This window comes from Mauremys reevesii, linkage group 6, assembly GCF_016161935.1.
Source record: "Mauremys reevesii isolate NIE-2019 linkage group 6, ASM1616193v1, whole genome shotgun sequence".
Lineage (NCBI taxonomy): Eukaryota > Metazoa > Chordata > Testudines > Geoemydidae > Mauremys > Mauremys reevesii.
This window is the reverse complement of record NC_052628.1, coordinates 98,237,272-98,255,377: the sequence shown is the minus strand read 5'-3', so window position 1 is coordinate 98,255,377 and position 18,106 is coordinate 98,237,272. Positions and strand designations below refer to the sequence as shown.

Sequence of the window (18,106 nt, the reverse complement as noted above, 5' to 3'; positions counted from 1 at the left end):
CTATAGTAATAATTTAGATAAATAAATTGTCGCCATTGAAACGTTTTAAAAAACAGTATACATTTCTATTGATATCTTTTGTAATGACTAGTTTTATAAATCCTCTGTTTTGGGCTTCACCATCAATCATCACGGGAAATCCCAAAGTGATATAGCCTCCTTGCAGATTGTGCACCACCCAGATCAATCTCTAGTTAGATTGTCAAGGTGGTCTAGCTGGATATTCAAGCTTTTGGTGACCATGTGATTGCCAGCGATCTAGTAGCAAACATGCTTCACGCTTCATTGGCCTTCCATCCTAATATATATCTGTACCAGGAACACCCTGAAACTGAACCAGTGATGATGGAGACAGTTGTTGGGTTAGATTTCAAATATCCTCATTTCTTATCTTGTCCTGCCGTTTGATATGGAGCTGCTGATGAAGATAAGAATCAAAAATGTCATTATGGTGCACTTCAGTTTTCCTCAACACTCCTGTTTCACTGACTTACAATAGAGTTGGTATAACTGTAGGTCTATAGATCCATAGCTTTGTAGCAAGCTTAATGTCATGACATCCCCACTGAAGCTGCTGAAGGGCCCAAAACACAACCCCATTATTTGACAGTTGTCATCTGCTCGATGTCCCATCCAGACAGGTTAATACTGAGTTGGTTGTAATCTGGAGCTGGAGGCTGCTTGGTGGCAATGGCCAGGGACTTAGTTTTATCTGGATTGTAGTGGACCCTCGTTCGCCCATTCGGAGGGAAGCCACTTGTTCTGGTTGCCTTCGGGCTTGTCTGGCCAAGGCACGAAGCTGGAGAACAGTCTAGGGCCCTTGTCTCCACCCGAGGAGGAGCAAGGCCCCCCAGGTCCTCTAGTTCCCAGCCCCACGATAGGGCTGGGCACCTGACAGTCATGGCCAGGCTTCAGCCTGGGCTTGGAGAGGCTCAAGCTGCCAGCAATTAAACACTGGCGACAGGGGGCTGGCTTTGGCCGGGTGGGGCTCCGACTGCCAGCAAGGCAATCACAGTCTATGGAGCTGGTGCAGGCTTGGGCTTGAGGAGGCTCAGGCTGCCAGCAAACAAGCAGTCTCAAGGCTGGCTTTAGCCTGGGTGGGGCTCAGGCAGCCAGCAAAGCAGCAGTCTAAGGGAGCTGGTAAGGGAGGCTCTTTCTTCAGAGCAGGAGCTTCCCTGCACAGTGTAGGGAGTTGGCCACTCCAGGGTAGGGTGGCAGGGGGACGCAGGCCTACCCTACTCCACCGCGTCCTGGCCCTGGCAGAGGCAGGATTGGCTTCCCCTGCGTCGGCGGGGATCCAGTCGAAACACGCCGACTGAGCCGCACCTGGCTCCGCAGCTGGCTGCTCCGTGCCTGCCCCTGGGCCACTTCCTGCTTCCCTGGGCTTTGGTACCTCTCACTTCCAGGGCTCCTCGGGTTCCTTGGGGTACGCTGCAGCCACTCCTCGTTGGGGTCTCCCACTTCTGCAGCTATGGGACAGCCAGGTGTGGGTGTAGTTTTCCTTCCTGGGCACGGCAGTACGGCAGGAGCGTCCATCTCCTGGGCTTCTGCCCCAACTGTGCTGCAGGGCCTTCCTCTTATACTTCTGGTCCCGCCCCGGCACTTCCAGCGAGGTGGGTGGGGGTGGGCAGGATAGGTTCCGCCCACCAAGGGAAGTGTAGTGGATCCTCCCTCTCCTGCTTGGAGGGAGGCTACTCGGCCTCACTACATTGATTAATAACCAGACAGACGTGCTGTTTCTTGCCCAGCCAGATCAGTCACAGTGATTCACCAGCTGAGACGATAAGCCACCTAGCAGCATTTCTTCATATATCCACCCCTCTAATTTTGTAAATGTAGTAGGTCCTATATTGTTTTAAAGGGTTGTGGCCAGTAAGTTGTAAACGAATCCATTACACATTGCTATTTTATTTGCAATTATTTAGTAGGTTCATCTGTATCTTAAAATTTAAAAGGAAAATTAATATTTAAACATTTGGGTAAAAATTAACCTAAGGTACCAGATTTTCAAGATTTAGCCCATGCAAAATCTTGTTTACAGAAGAAATTATCATGCACGTTAAATGGGAGGATGTGAAAATGGGACCTAAAGAATTAGTTTGTCCCAAATCAGCACAGTTCAAGCTTGATATCTGCCTGACTTCCTCCCTCCGCCTGTTCCTTTTTCCTTTCTGGCTTCACTCTTCTCTACCATCCTCTTCCTAGATTAAAACCATTTTTTTTATTAAAAACATAATTCCTATAAAAATGAAGAGCTCTTCAATTTCTTTATTAATTCTACAGAAGATTGAAAGCATAGAACAAGGAGCAAGGAAAAAGGACACTTTCAGATTGACACAGCAAGCAGAAAGAGAACAGTGCATGAAACTTGCATTAAAATTGCCCCTTTGGGTGAGATTCTACTCTAATGTGCATTATCTTAAATTCTCGGACTCCTTTATTGTTTCTGCTACACGATAGTATCACAAACCCTTTGTTACACTCAAGCAGAGCTTTTGTTATCTCTTAACTTAAGAGTTGCTTTCTTTATTGGTGGTGGGTCATCTTCTTGAAAAGTAGGGGGAGAGAAATAATGGTACTTCAGCTAAAAACTGTGTGAGAGAAAAAGCTTAACAAAAGGAACTATTATTGCTAAGGGCTTCTAAATAACTAATTTGAAAACCTACAAGAGATGTTTTTAAATTTAAATTAATTTTTATAAATATTAAGTTTAGGCCCCCAAATGAAAAATTTGGAGCTGGGCTTTAAAATTATTTAAAAATTGCAGAAGTACAGATCTGGGGTTTGGTTTGATCTATTATAAAGATAGCGGCAACTTGCAAAACAAATTGCTGGAGTTTTTGGTTTGGGACCATCTCTAATGATAATACATAGAAATTTGCAACCTGAAGATTATAAAATCCCCAGTGCTCACTTTCTCCCATTGCAAGATCATTGGCTTTCATTTGCTGGGACGGTTCTTTTGTATGCTGTGAGATTTTATCATCTTTTGGCACACTGTGGGATGTAGATAGGTCCCAGGAGAAAACTACTGCAGTAGTCTGCAGTCATAGTACAAAATACTACATGTTGCATGCATAAAGAGTTGGCCAAACCATACTGAATTTTTTTCAGAGAGGTTTGTAATCTGTTTGACTTACTACTACTTTGAGGGATTTAGGGTTAGGGCTGTTCTGTCTTTTATCTGAGCCAATTTTCCCATTGCTAATAAGTATAGGTTTTGGTTTCAGGTTATCCTCATGTTTCCAGCCAACAAAATTGTCCAATCTTGGGGTCATTGAAAAAGTTCTGAGGTTACAGTAATTTAAGGTAACAGAAAAAGTTTGGAACAGTGATCCACTCAAGAAGCAAATACTAAGACTGAAATGGAGAACTCTGTATACTCCAGTGACAGTATAATGCAGGGGTAGGCAACCTATGGCACGCAAGCTGATTTTCAGTGGCACTCACACTGCCTGGGTCCTGGCCACCGGTCCAGGGAGCTCTGCATTTTAGTTTAATTTTAAATGAAGCTTCTTAAACATTTTAAAAACCTTATTTACTTTACATACAACAATAGTTTAGTTATATATTATAGACTTGCAGAAAGAAACCTTCTAAAAACGTTAAAATTTATTACTGGCATGCAAAACCTTAAATTAGAATGAATAAGTGAAGACTTGGCACACCATTTCTGAAAGGTTGCCGACCCCTGGTATAATGAAAATAATTGCTTAAAATCCAAAAGACTTGGAAATAATCAAGTCCACACATTATAAAATACTGAATTTCCTAACATGCCTTACTGCTCTAGGAGAATGATAGGGTCCCCAGGTTGTTTCATGAAAGACTAGCTCCTATGGTTAAATGCAAGACAGTATTTTATGAAAACCAATATCTGAAGGAAGGGGAACTGAGGGTTAAGTAACATTCCTTTTTCTTCATTGTCACTTTGTGGGACCATACTTAGAAGAAGAATGCTGCCATAGATTTAAAAATGCAGTAAATCATGTTCTAAACTCATACATGTTGAGAGTTGTGAAACAAGGTCATGAGAATTCTGGTAGAATGACTGAAAATCAAATTTCAGTTCATTCTTCATTGACATGGTATGTGGATTTTTCTGATGTATCTTCTGTTTCTTTAAATGGAAGTTTGGAATGAAAGTTTCAAACTAAAATGAATTTGTTATGCAATCTAGATAGGAAATTGAGAATTTTTCTATGGGTTCCACTTGATCTGTGCACTCAAGATGTTGAGGCCATTTTATTGTAAGCAAACAATGAAAAGCCTCTAAATCTTCACTTGTGCCCAACAAGACTGAAAATCTGTGTTAATTGTTATGAAAGCAATGAAATATAAACTGGTGACCCCTATGCTTGCTAATTTTGATTTAAATAAATTGCTACCCTTACCTCCGTGTTTTCAGTAGTCCGTATACGTCTATGTTCTGAATATGAAGAATATTTTAAATGCTCTAAGGCAGTGTTTCCCAAACTCGGGACGCTGCTTGTGTAGGGAAAGCCCTGGCGGGCCAGGCTGATTTGTTTACCTGCCGCGTCTGCAGGTCCAGCTGATCGTTTGCTGCTCCAGGCCAATGGGAGCTGCTGGAAGCGGCGCAGGCTGAGGGATGTGCTGGCCGCCGCTTCCAGCAGTTCCCATTGGCCTGGAGCAGCGAACCGCAGCCAGTGGGAGCCGCGATCAGCTGGACCTGCGGACGCGGCAGGTAAACAAACTGGCCCGGCTTGCCAGGGGCTTTCCCTACACAAGCGGTGTCCCATGTTTGGGAAACACTGCTCTAAGGCCTCAGCAGGTTTTCAAGACTGACCTGACCTGACCTGAAGTGTTATACTATGCAGTATAACAGAGGTTATGATATAATTCAACTAAGCTTTGCTTCTGGAAGTGAGGAGGAGCATTGTTGTCCAATGGTTAGAGCATGAGACTGGGAATTGAAACATGGCTTTAGTTCTTGCCATGTGACCTTGAGCATGTAATTTAACCTCTCAGCGATTCAATTTCCCCAGTTGTAAAATGAGGCTAATCTACTACTTATTAACTCATCAACCTTTGTAAGTCTTTCTAAGATCTATGGATGAAAACGGCTGTGTAAGGGTTGCTTGTGATTCTTACTGTTTTTATTATTTTGTCCATATTACTCCATTTCTTCTATTAGCCTAACATTTATTGCCAATAGTTTGATTTATTTTTTTCCCCATAAAGTCAACTGAGGGTACAGGACTTGTAGGTTCCAAGAAGGCAACTAAAAAAAGCTCTAAATGAATCGTATGAAGAGTCAGTCTTTTAATTCCACCCCCACTAATTTTAATGCAGGAAGAGTGTTGGGGTGTATGTTCTCTTGGCTTTATTGTTGGTTATTACATTGGCTGTTAACCACGTCATTGCAATTGGCTTCTTTAATACCAGTGGTGTGTTTGTATGTATTACATATTTTCCATTTATTTTAGGTCCCAAATCTAATCCCAGTTCTGATGTTTAAATTGGGAAGGCCACTGGAGCCTTTTTTGTACCGGGATATTTTATATACTTTGCCTACTCTGGGTGTACACAAGGTCAGTATGAATAGAAATCGTACTTTAGCCCAAAATGATTTTTAATAAAGGAAATATTGTATTAGTAAGTAACTAGTTACACTGAATGAGTGAATGTAGACATGGATATGCATAACTTGCTTAAAATTGTAAGTGATTTGTGAGCTTCTGCATAACTTGTTACTTAATATTTATGATGGGAATATAACAACTAGTTTTAAAGGATGAATTATATATTGTGCTTTAACTATCTATACTGTATTTGTATATCTCATGAAAATGTCCTTTAGGATCATTATGCACCAAAATCTGTTAGAAAATGACTCCCCATTTCTTTTTGATGCTGCCGTGGGCTTTGAGATATTTGACACAAGTGAAGCATCTCCTTGTTCATGGATATTAAAATAACAAATGCATGTGATGAACAATCTCTTTCAGGTCTGCATCGCTCAGATTTTACGTGTGATACAGGTGCTGGGGAGCACGCCAAAACTTAGACCTGTCGCTTTACGCCTGATGACATCTTTATGGGAGAAACAGGTTAGAAAAAATCGTGCAGTCTGTAATGTTTTGGAGATCATCTATACCAATAAAGGGTTCTTTCACTGTCTGCCTTATAAGTTTGGGTGCTTAATGCTATGCTGGATGGTTCAGAGCCTTGACACCAGTAGCCAGCCTGTAAACATAAAGGTCTCACCCTGGCTTCTGCCAGCCTAGTTATTCCTTGCAGGGTGATCTCAACAGCCCATCTGGTCCCAAGTCTCCCCAAATTTATCTACCCCTAGTTCTTAGCTACCAGACACTTGGACTTCCCCCTCTGGTTTGTCCCCCCCCCGCCCCCCGAAGGAGTGAAACCTTTCCCAGTTGTCCGTTCCCTTTGGTACATACACTACACACAGTTTGCACAATAGAGATCTGCTTGGGGTAAAAATAAACAAAATGTTAATTTTATAAAAAATCAGACTCAAAGATGAAATAGCAAGGGAAACAAACACATAGAAAATAAACAAAGATGCAACTTCAAGATTTACACTTCTATTTACACTTCTATATGAGATAAATTCGCCTTTCTAATAAGTGTTACCTATTGCCTTTTAACAGTTTCCCAGTGTGCCCCCTATCATAGAGGGGATCCAGCACTTAAAGAACTGCACCTTGTGTAGATGCTGGCCTTCAGTTTCTGGATGCCAAACCTCCGACACAAGCCTGCTTTAAAAAGGCTTGTTATTTTCTCTCTCATTAGTCAGAGTGGGGGAAACTACTTCCTTTCATACTTTTCCAAGGCTGGGGTTTTCTTTCGGTTTCAATGTCTTTCCATTAATTTTAATGGTCTGTCATTTGCCTTTTCCTGAGTTGTATAATGCTAGGTGCTTGGAACTAATCTTGTCTGGTTGGGGAGGCAGCCCCTCCCTGCCTATTGTGAGGAGGAGCTGAATGTTGCGGCACAAATTATGAGCATAGTTTTTTATCTACACAACTACATAAATTCATTACCACAGTTTGTATACATATCTCATAATGACCATCATGTTCAAAACATTACAAGCTTTCATAAAAGACAGTACCTGACATATTTTATACTCAGTAACATTGTATTCAACCAATTGATTCTATTGTTTATTCCTTGGGGCTTCAATCCTCCTCCCTCCCCCGTTCTCCCGTTGGGATGTTGTCACATTTCAGGGTACAATCCACACCAGTGAGTGGTTGTCACTGCCTGCTCTGCAACCTGGGGTGCCACACAATGTTTTCCTGTTGTAGCTCCAAACCTGGGTGGCTCACAAACAGCCTACCAGCATGCAGGTCACACCCTGAGTGTCTGTGTATAGCTACAGCTCTGGTCCAGCAACTCTTACTCCAGCAGCCTGTCAGCAACACACCAGCCATAGTCTGGCTTCCACCAGCTTTGGTTACTACTTCCAGGGTGACCACAACATACTCCCAGTCCCGAATTGTCCCAAAAACACGTGTTTAGCTCTGTCCAGCCCCCTCCTGGGCAGCTCAGATATTATATGTTCTTTGCCCTTGTAAAGGGTCAATATTCAACAGTCCTGCTACCTTAAGTGGGTTTACCAAGCAGTTCAGTGTAAACACAACACTGGATTAGTTTATATTAACAAAAAAGTTTATTTAACTACAAAGAGAGAGATTTTAAATGAGTACAAGTATAATTAAGTCAGAAATAGTTACAAGAGAAATAACGGTAAAATGCTTTCTGGTAGCTAAAACTTAACAAGCTAGACTTGGTTCAAGGTAAAATTCTTACCACAGTTTCTCAGCAACATTGCTGACCAAGTTCTCAGGTCAGAAGCTCCCCCAAAGTCAAAGGGCTGATTCCTTTGTCATCTTAGGTGAAAGAGGGAGAAATAGGGGGAGAGATTGGGAAAGATGCCTTGGGGTATTTTTGCTCCTCACTTCGATAGTCCACTCGCTCTTTGAAGTGAATTCTTATGAGGTTTACCCCTCAAAGCAAGTTTATTCAAACAATAAAGAAGGCATCATGGAGTCTGGTGATGAAAGTGGCTCCATGCTCTTTCTTCTCCACTATGCTGAAATGCAGATTTGCCTTGTCTCCTGCCATTTGCTCCTCTTGTTGTCTCAAAGACCCAGTTTACTACTTATGTGTAAATTGAGGTAAACACATTCCTTTGTTTAGAATAAACCTTTTTAACAACTTTTGTCTAGTCAGGGCTTTGTGGTTTGAATATATGGTAACATCGTATGGGGGAATTCAGAACTTTACATATAATGTTGCTACATACATTTCATCATGGTATTATTGATTAGTAAGTTACTAGTTTTCAAATGATACCTCACAAGGCATATTTGCATAAAGATTATTGCAGTGGTGGATAGGGTGTGGATAACAGGGGTGTTTTCGTTCACAAGTGTTTGGATCCCGCCTGTCTCACAGTCTCACCAAGATAAACTACAGTGGATATCATTTTACATGCTTTCCCCCGGTAGGGAAAGTACATCATTTTGAATGATTGATTACACTAGTGCCTGATTATTAGTTGTGGAAAGCAAATTGTGTCAGTAATGCGCTTATTAATTCTGATGTATTGAACAGCATCTACAGCTGGTCTTTCGTGGAGCCTGTTCTGCATTTCATTGAGTCTTGGAATGAAATTATGAAATAATTTTCTGAAAGATATCTTTATACTACTTTACTCTGATACTTTCAATGCATTATGCAATGAATGATAATCATTTCTATTTGGTCGCATGTTAGTAGATTACTTTTTAGTTTATGGGGGAAAATATATAGATTCTGTGCAAAGAAGCCACTTAAATCACATCACAGTATTCTTCTCCACTGATGAACCAAAATGCAATGTGATTTGCAATGTAAATGTTCCTTTAGAAGCTAAAGGCTTTAGCTGCATAAAATCATTTCACCAACTTTTATAAACTTAATTATATATTTTAAAAATCAAATGTTTTTCTAGGACCGGGTTTATCCAGAACTGCAGAGGTTCATGGCAATGTCCAATATGCCCTCTTTGTCCATTGGGAAGGATACTCTGTGGGAAAAGGTGATAGCTAAAGCTGCTTCCATCAGAGATATATGCAGGCAGAGGTAAGAATGAGAGTTCATTATCCAACTTAGAGAGGGTGCAGGGTGTTTAAAGGAAAGCTGTGCTGGTCACTTCTGACGAGCCTGTTATCTTAATTGTGGGGCTTATGGTTTTTGATGGCTGTAATAGATACACATTGTCTTAGGCAATACTTCAGAAGCTAGTAAGTATAATGTGTTTACATGCCTTTTAATACAAACAGAATAGGACTATATGAAGGACTGATAGGAAGCACATATAAACAAAACACAGTGCTTCAGAACAGAATTTACAAAGGAATTCTGCTTTCTTGGGCCTTTCTGTGACAGAGTTTAATTGCGACATCCCATTTGTGCAAAATTTACTTGGAGTCCGCAGTGGAAGAGCCAGAATCATACCACTGGCTTCAACTGTGTGTTTTGTCCATCGTTAATATGCTGATATAGAACCATTATTTGAATGTTATTTTAGATATGGAAATGAATGAGCCATGCAGCTAGCTGACACCCCAACTGTCCTCTTGGACATCAGGGGTTATGTCTATACTGCATACTAAGGCCAGGCTCTGTCTCAGATGTGACCCCAGCCCTCCCCGCCCCCTTCCATCCACACACAAATCAGTCTGAGTTGCTAAGATTACTCTGAGGGCCATCACTTCTTCATTTCCAGATTGAGTGGGCAAAATTATAACCCTGACATTATATTAATACACATTTTTTGTATTTAATTTCTGATTTTTTTTCTAAAGAAAAATCCTGTTGTGATTTCACTATGTACTTTAATGTCTGCATAATCAGTGCTGTAAATGGGAGTTACGTACTGAAGAGTGATTGTATTAAAAAGGCTCCTTCTTATTCATTCCTTCTCCATATATAAATTTAGAGAGACAGCTGCTTACTTGACTGACTGAAATAAATTTTTACTACTTTTGATTCTTGGTTGCACTAAAGAGCCAGCACAGCTCTGGAGGGTGAGATGGAGTCTGTTTTGGCTCACACTTGTTAATCAAATAATGAATTAAATTCTGATTGTAGAATCTTTAGCTTAGTGTTTCATCATAAACCAGAGGGATCCCATTTTTACCGCCAGGTTCCAGGTTTTGTTGGCAGGGCTGACAGTTTTTTAACTTGTAAACTGAGACCATTTGATGTAGAGTTATTGAGATACAAACATAGAACCTCCACAATGCCATTTTTATAAAGTCACATTTTAGAGCAGAACCACTTTCTCTGGTCAGATTTTTAAACCATGTGAAATTCAGTCTCCACATTTAAAGTAGCAGAGAAAGGCATAACAAGAACTGATGGCTGGAAACTAAAGCCAGACAAATTCAAAATAGAAATAAGGCAGACTTTTTTAACAGGGAGGGAGATTAACCATTGGAACAAACTACCAAGTGAATTAGTAGGTTTTCTTGTCTCTTGTCTTCAATCCAAGAGCCAGATGCCTTTCTGGAAAATATGCTTTTTTCAAACACAAGTTATTGCGCCCTGTACGGGGTAACTGGGGATATGTCTACTGAGCACAGACCCAGGGAGTTGGTGGGCTTGGACTCAGGTGGCTAGCCCATGCCACTGTCGCATCATTCACGGTGCTGTTTTTAGTGTGCCAGCTTGAGCTGAGCTAGTGCACATCTGTCTATCTGTGGTGGGAATCACACCTCTCAGCTGCAGTGTAGAAATACCCCGGGTCAAATTCTGTGGCCTGTGTTATGCTGGAGATCAGACTAGATGATCTAATAGTTTGTGTCCTTAAAATCCATGAACATTAGTGTTATATAGTTACATTATTCCATAGTCCTATGTTCTCTCTTTTTATTGTCTTTAAACCTAAAGTAGTTTTTCCCTTGTTCATGTAAAACTAGTTTTTTCATTTGTTTAAGTGTTGTGTGGTCTTTTCTCCCACTTCCACTTACCTACCTGGAGACTAGTCTTCTGTGAAGACCACACACCTGGGATGATGCATACCTCTTGTGACATTCAGTACTGTCTGAGTTATGAATGCACAGAAAAAAAACCTTACTGTTTTTATAGTAGAAAATGTGTGATTTATTTTGATCATAGTATATTTCAGTCAAAAGAAATTTTTTGGGGAAGTTACGAGCATCTGAAACCTGGGTTATAAAAAGTCTCAATGTAACTGTAACATTTGCTGCCTAGTGAACACTATTATTAGAGTTGAAAGTTTAAATGGGATTTGTGATAGCACAGTGGAAATGATTTAGAGGCTATAGAAAGAAAACTTAGAAAGCCTAAACATGCTGTATTTACATCATCCAGTCAGATGATTTATTTATCCAAGTTGTTTAAAGAAATAGTCATTAAGTGTTAAATAGGAAGCGGTCCTGTGTAGAAGAATATGTGCTTGGAAATATTTCTCTGCATGTCAAGTATCTTTGAGAGGTGGAACTGAATTTTTTTAAAGTACTTTGCCTTCATGTAATATTGTTTTCCACTAGGCCATATCAACATGGAGCTGATATGTTGGCTGCAATTTCCCAGATATTGAATGAATGCACAAAACCTGATCAAGCCACACCTGCTGCTTTAGTGTTACAAGGTCTTCATGCACTTTGCCAAGCTGAGGTAAGGTTAATTTGGACTGTCCTTTTTTTGAGTACTGCTCTGCATTGCACGTTTCCATTTTCTAGCAGACATTGCTATAGAATAGTACCATGTTTCCTTCTGTTAAATTAAACTTTTATCTTTTCCGATTTATTAATTATTCACTGGGGAATTTAATCTGAGTGTTTCCCTGATCAGTTGCTATGATATCCCTCCAACACGGGGCCACGAATTTTATGTCTCTTCACAGCTCTTTTGTCTATCAACAGGGCAGATGTCCCCTCAAGAATTTTTCCTTCAAATTTTAGATGTGGCTTGGTGCATAGTTCTATTTGGCTAAGAAGTGCACACGTCCTATTATTTTTGTTACCCTGTGTTCTTAACCCTGGTCCCTTTGACTGTCTCATTCACTTTTGTCTTTCATTATGTTATTCACTTGTTATGACTGTAAGCTCTTTTGGACTGAGACTGTCAGTTCCTATGTGCTTGTACTAAGCCTAGCACAATGGAACCCTGATCTGGTTGAAGACTCTAAGGACTACCACAATATGTACATGTTTAATAATAATGTCAGCAGCATGCAATTTAATTAATAAACACCTGTATAAAACAACAGACTCCAGACTACTGCTAAGAACCAACATCTGGTTCAAGAAAATTATCACTGAGTTTTCTTTTAAAGTGGAGTATCACACTTTTTGACCCTATCAATGCGTTTTCGACATTAGCCTCAATTACTATTTAAACAAGCTTGCCCCTTTACTAGCATTTTTAGATCATATTTTCTCTCTTATGATTTGGAGGCAAGAGCTATGGATACTGCTGGGTCATGCAGGATAGAGAGTCTCAAAACAATGCCCAAGCTGCGACTCTGTCTGAGATGTGCTCCCTCCCGCCCCATACAGGCTGTCCCAAAGAGCCGCTTTGGGAAGCAGGAAACACTCCTGATGTTATGTCACTGGTGAGAGATGATAGGCCAAGGTACCACCAGGTACTTGAAAGTGAGCACCTTATTTTCCTGGAAGAAAATAAACATTGTGTGGCACACTAAAATCTTCCTCTCACCACTGTTCTAATTTTGCCTCAGTCCTGACACTTAGGCTATGTTTACGCTACCACTTATGTTGGCAGAACTTACGTCACTCAGTGGTGTGAATAATCTCCCCCCTCCCCCAGTGACATAAGTTACACTGATCTACGCACCAGTGTGGATAGTGCTATGTTGACAGGAGAGCTGCTCCTGCTGACACAGCTGCTGTTGCTCATTGGGGGTGGATTAATTAAGTCGACAGCAGAGCTCTCTCCCATCGGCTTAGAGTGGCTACACTTAGGGTGACCAGATGAGAGGAAGAAAATATTGGGACACATGGGGGGGGTTGGGGGGGGTCGCCAGCGGAGCAAAAAAAAAAAAAAAAAGGGTGGAGTGCTGCCAGCGGATTAGGGAACCAGGCCTGCTATCACATTATTCTGTGCCTTGGGCCTCTCAGAGAGAATTCTTGTATGGGTTAGTGGTATGGACAACCATATATTGGAATGAGGGTAAAATTAGTAAAAATTTCCCCCTAATTAGTATTTAAACATCTCCAGAGCAAGAACTTGAGACACAGTATATTTGGTGGTTAGTCAGAGTTTCTTGGGTCTTCCCTCATTCTGCCACTGACTAAAAGTGTGACCTTGGGCAAGTGACTTAACCTCTCTGTGCCCCGGCTTCTCTATCCATAGCAGTGAGAAAGGTGGAGATTGTGACCTGTCCTGTGCGGTCTTGCAGGGGAGGCATAAGGCACACTCAGAATCTGCTTCCTTGTCTGCATTTGAGCCAATACAATGGCACAACTATGTACACAGGCTTTTGGCCAAAATCATTGATGAGTCCTTAAGAAAGTGGTCTGATATTTAACTAATGTTTGTAAAGCATTTTGAGATGCTCAAATGAAAGTTCCTGTATAAGTGAAATTATAATAAAACTTGCTGTAGTGCTAATATTTGGTCTGAATAGTAGTTTTCAGTTGAGCTGGATATAATAATTGTTTGGTATGCCATGTATACATAAAGTAGGTGCCACTGTACATTAATTTTTTACATCACTAAAAAGCAGCAAAGAATCCTGTGGCACCTTATAGACTAACAGACGTCTGTTAGTCTATAAGGTGCCACAGGATTCTTTGCTGCTTTTACAGAACCAGGCTAACACGGCTACCCCTCTGATACTTTACATCACTTAGAGCATTGGGTTTGCATTTGGGGGATTTATGAAGAAGGCTAAATCTTCCTTTTTTGCTTTTGTGTAACAGAGACCTTTAAATGAAAGTATAGTATGCACTGACTTGCATGTCAAAATTGTAAAATATACAAAGTAGTTCTTGCCAGGCCACATTTACTAATTCTGGGCGAATCTTTTGTTTTTCTGCCAGCATGATTTCAACAGAAGCCAGCATACTTTCTGAGAGGCCATCTATCCTGGTTTCTAATTGATTTCATGTGTAAAGTGTTGTATGCAGGCCAAGAAAGATTCAAGAATGAAAATGCTAAGCATAGTTGTTTTTTTAAAAACCTCTTCCAAGCTGTTTCTGGAAGTGGTTTCTTGTTGTTTGCTCCACAATTCCACATTTATCGTCTGTCTTTGACCAAAAAAGGGAACTGGCAAAGTGGAGCAGTATAGCGAAATAAAAATTATACAGATGACAAATTATGCTAACCAGTGAATTTGATGTTTAGTGGAAATTGCAATGTTGGACAGTCTTAAAACAGTGTGCATTAATAACTTGGCCATTAAAACTAAGGTTAAACATTTTTTACATTTAATACATGGAGAAACTAAGATTGTGGTTTGAATTTTTTCCCCTTGGGTTAAGATTTCCCTTGTATCCTTTATTGAGTCCTGTTGATTCATCACCACCACTCAGGTATTTTTCTTAGCCTTATGTTCCCAGCCACACGAGGCCCTGCATTACTGATGTTTTAGTTAATGTTCAGCTCCTTCAGCCAGGATTACAGATGCTATTCTTTAACTGTCCAGAAGGGTTGCTACTGAGCCTGGTCTACACGGGGGGGAGAGGGGGTCAATCTAAGTTACTTAACTTCAGTTATGTGAATAATGTAGCTGAAGTCGACGTACTTAGATCTACTTACCGTGGCGTCTTCACTGTGGTATGTCGACTGCTGATGCTCCCCCATCGACTTTGCCTGCACCTCTTGCTCCGGAGGAGTACCAGAGTCGACGGGAGAGTGCTCGGCGGTCGATTTATCGCGTCTTCACTGGATCAATTGCCCTGGAGGTAAGTGCAGACATGCCCATAGAGATGCAAGGTGCTTTCTCCTCCTTACCCCAATTTCAGCCCTCCCAGGGCAGTGTGCTCCCTCGACAGCATTCCTGTCACTCTCAGAATGAGTGAACAAGAGTGTGGGACTGGAAATCATACCAGCCTGTGTCTCCCCGACAGTAGTATGGAGAACTTAGATTCATCTGGTTAGTGGGAATATTCACCATCGGAGACGTTTGAAATGTTAAAGATGTGCTTGACAGCCTCCATTCCATATTTGTCTGCTTCTCCCACTAATGTGTCTCTGCTTTGTGCAAGCCCAATACCTTCTCCTCATTCAACTCACATACCAAAAAGAATCTAAAAATGTAGTCATTGAGGTTGCAAAGTCAAGCACTTCAGGTTAGGAATTACCAGAATTAAGTTAGCATGGCCAACCTTAATTCATCTTTGTTCTGTGTACATTATGATACAGTCTCAAATTAATGATCGCAAACTCTTTTCTCCCTAAAATCCCTACTTCTTTCCTTGTTAGGCAACCTAAAGATTTGGTTCGTTGTCACTTCCCCTATGATAGTTTTCACCATGCTTTGCTCTAGCGTTTGTTGAGTAACTACACAGTCTTATTGGTGTAACCCTGTTCTTTTGCCCCATCTATCCTTTCCCTAGCCCTGTTGTTCTGTTACTCTCTTTGTCACATCATATCTGAATTTATTTTGTAATTTCCTCAGGACAGGAACAAAGACTGACCATATCTTCTTTATACTTCAAGGCAGCTAGTACATTTATGGTCTCTGTAATGTAGTAAGTAGTAATAAAACTATAGTTAGCATCAATTTGACTTTTAATTCAACAGTGTGCTTTAAATGGGGAGTCCATTTTTTTAAGTTTATGCAAGTTTTTTTTCCTTAAACTTCATCAGTTCTTGGGCCTAAATTGTTTTCAGAGCAAAGGTTAACCTTAAACTGTATTTCTTTAAATATTACTTGCAACAAACTTGGCTTTTTATTTGGAAAAAGGTTCTATATATTTGTAATTTCCATTCACACAACAGTGTGCTATGTTCTCTATAGGCATATACAGTAAGACAAGTGTTAACAGCCCTTGTAGATTGTAAGAGCTCTTAAGAACTCACCGACTAAATAGAAAACAGTCTAAATAGTCAACAGAGTCTTCTCTGACATGCAAATATAGGACTTTCAGATTATGAGACTAGTGAGGTACCTGCTGTATCATGAAGGCAAGCATAGCCATAAATGGTCTGAAACCCCGTTGTAAGAGACTGATCCTTCCCTACTGTGGCAGTTACTATCAAGTGTGATGTTCTTGCTCACAGAACTTCTGCCTTTGTACTTGAACCTCTTGATGGTTCACCAAAGCCCAAGGTTTTTGGCTTACTTTTGGGCATTGTACAAAGTGTATTTTGTTGATTTTGTTTACTTTATTCTTGCCGCTTGGCTGTCCACAAATTTTATATAGCAGCAGTGATCATTTTTATTATACACAATGCATTTTGAGTTCATATACAATTTTATTTTTTGCAAATAGTTCATAGTTGCTACAGCTGTAAATGCTCTATAAATTACTGAATGAATATCACTTTGAAATGGAGGGCAAGTCTGATGGGTTTTGCTGTAGTTCCCTGCTCTAGAAAAAGTTTTAATAGGAGCTGTAGTTTTAGTGCATTATCTGAACATTTCAGATGATGACTGTGATGGTAGAGCTGCTCTGTAATAACCTATGAATGCTATATGTTGACTTGGTTATTGGGAGGTTTACCATATGAATATGTCGGTTTTGTTTAATAGTAGCTTGTATGGAAAAGCAAGCAGGCAGGGGAGAAGAATAACTTAAGATATGCCATGCCTCAGCAAACACTTGAGGGTTGTTACAGGACAATGGCAGGGCCATAGGCTCCAACGAGTCTGCCTTGACCTCCTGCTGAGCCTACTAGGGCAAAGCCTGGGAACTGTGTCTGGAATAAGAGTCTCTCTCTGTCTCTGTCTTGTTAGGGGAACCAGACTGACTTGGGCTCCTGCTATTGTGTCTGAAGAAGCTAGGCCTTCCTAGCTAACTATCACATGATGGCAGGGCTGTAGGTAAGGTAGATGTGCATATAGACCAGGGTGGGTGGGCCAAATGGGCCTGCCCACCCCACCCCCACCAGCCAATTTAATCCCTGGCCTGGCTCCTGTGTGGCTCTCCCTCTCTGGGGCATGTCCTCCCTCCGGCTCCCTAGCTGCTGGGCAGCACCTGCAGGCAGCACATGTGGTGCAGCGCCGCCGCCGTGCCTGCACAGAGAGCAGAGAGAGAGAGATGATGCTGCTGCTGGGCTGCGCTGCCATCCAGATCCTGCATCCCCCTGTCCCCCCCCCTCCCCCCCCTCCCCCCCTGCCCCAGCCCCCTCCTCCCTCCTCCCCCCTCCCCCCCCCCCCAGCCCAGCCCTGAGCCCCTGCCTCCCCCCCCCCCCCCCCCCCCCCCCCCCCCCCCTGCCCCTCCAGCCAGAGCAGCACCCCCCCCCACCCCCCCCCCCCCAATTTTGTGAGTATTCATGGCCCTGCATGCAATTTCCCCACCCAGATGTGGCCCTCGGGCCAAAAAGTTTGCCCACCCCTGATATAGACTGTTGTTTTAAAATCCTTTTTCTCTTATGCTTCACCTCTACTGTGAGAATAAACAACAGTTTGGTTTAAGAAGGCTGTCTGGTCACTGTATCCATCACTGTATCCAGGCTCCTGAAGGGAAGAACTGCAGGTGCCAAACCCACTTTGTTTAGTTGGTATCTTACCTAAAGCTCTGCCATACATGGTGACCTAGGCAGGCTTAGCATCTTCAGACACCCCAATGGGTGCCTGTGTCAGTCTGGTTTTCCCAAATACCTCCCAAACAACTACCTCCCCTCCCTCCCTTTCTCTTTGGAGAGAGCATGAGAGCAAGTGTGCCCCTTTTAATCCATCCAGAGTCCCTTTGTTTTTGTAAATTCCCAGGCTTTTGCCCATCTTGTCAAAACCATTTTGGTAGGCTAAGCAGGAGGTCAAGGCAGATTCCTCGGCGCCTATGGCTCTGCCATTGTCCTGTAACAACCCTCAAGTGTTTGCTGAGGCATGGGTTATCTTTAGCTATTCTTCTCTCCTTCTTTCTGGATAAGCATAGTTGATATACAGATACTGTGCCATCAGGCCTGGTCTAAG

At 41.7% G+C, this 18,106-nt stretch overlaps 1 protein-coding gene across 3 annotated transcripts in view; it reads left to right on the top strand.

Annotated features, from left to right (window-relative positions):
• The window catches only part of FOCAD (focadhesin), a 191,039-nt gene that overhangs the window by 81,080 nt on the left and 91,853 nt on the right, over window positions 1-18,106 (top strand). For all 3 annotated transcript variants that reach the window (XM_039544825.1, XM_039544826.1, XM_039544827.1), the window contains exons 12-15: window positions 5,448-5,552; window positions 5,970-6,071; window positions 8,984-9,114; window positions 11,550-11,676. In XM_039544825.1, coding sequence (XP_039400759.1) covers window positions 5,448-5,552; window positions 5,970-6,071; window positions 8,984-9,114; window positions 11,550-11,676 — 465 coding nt within the window. The remainder of the gene's footprint in view (window positions 1-5,447; window positions 5,553-5,969; window positions 6,072-8,983; window positions 9,115-11,549; window positions 11,677-18,106) is intronic.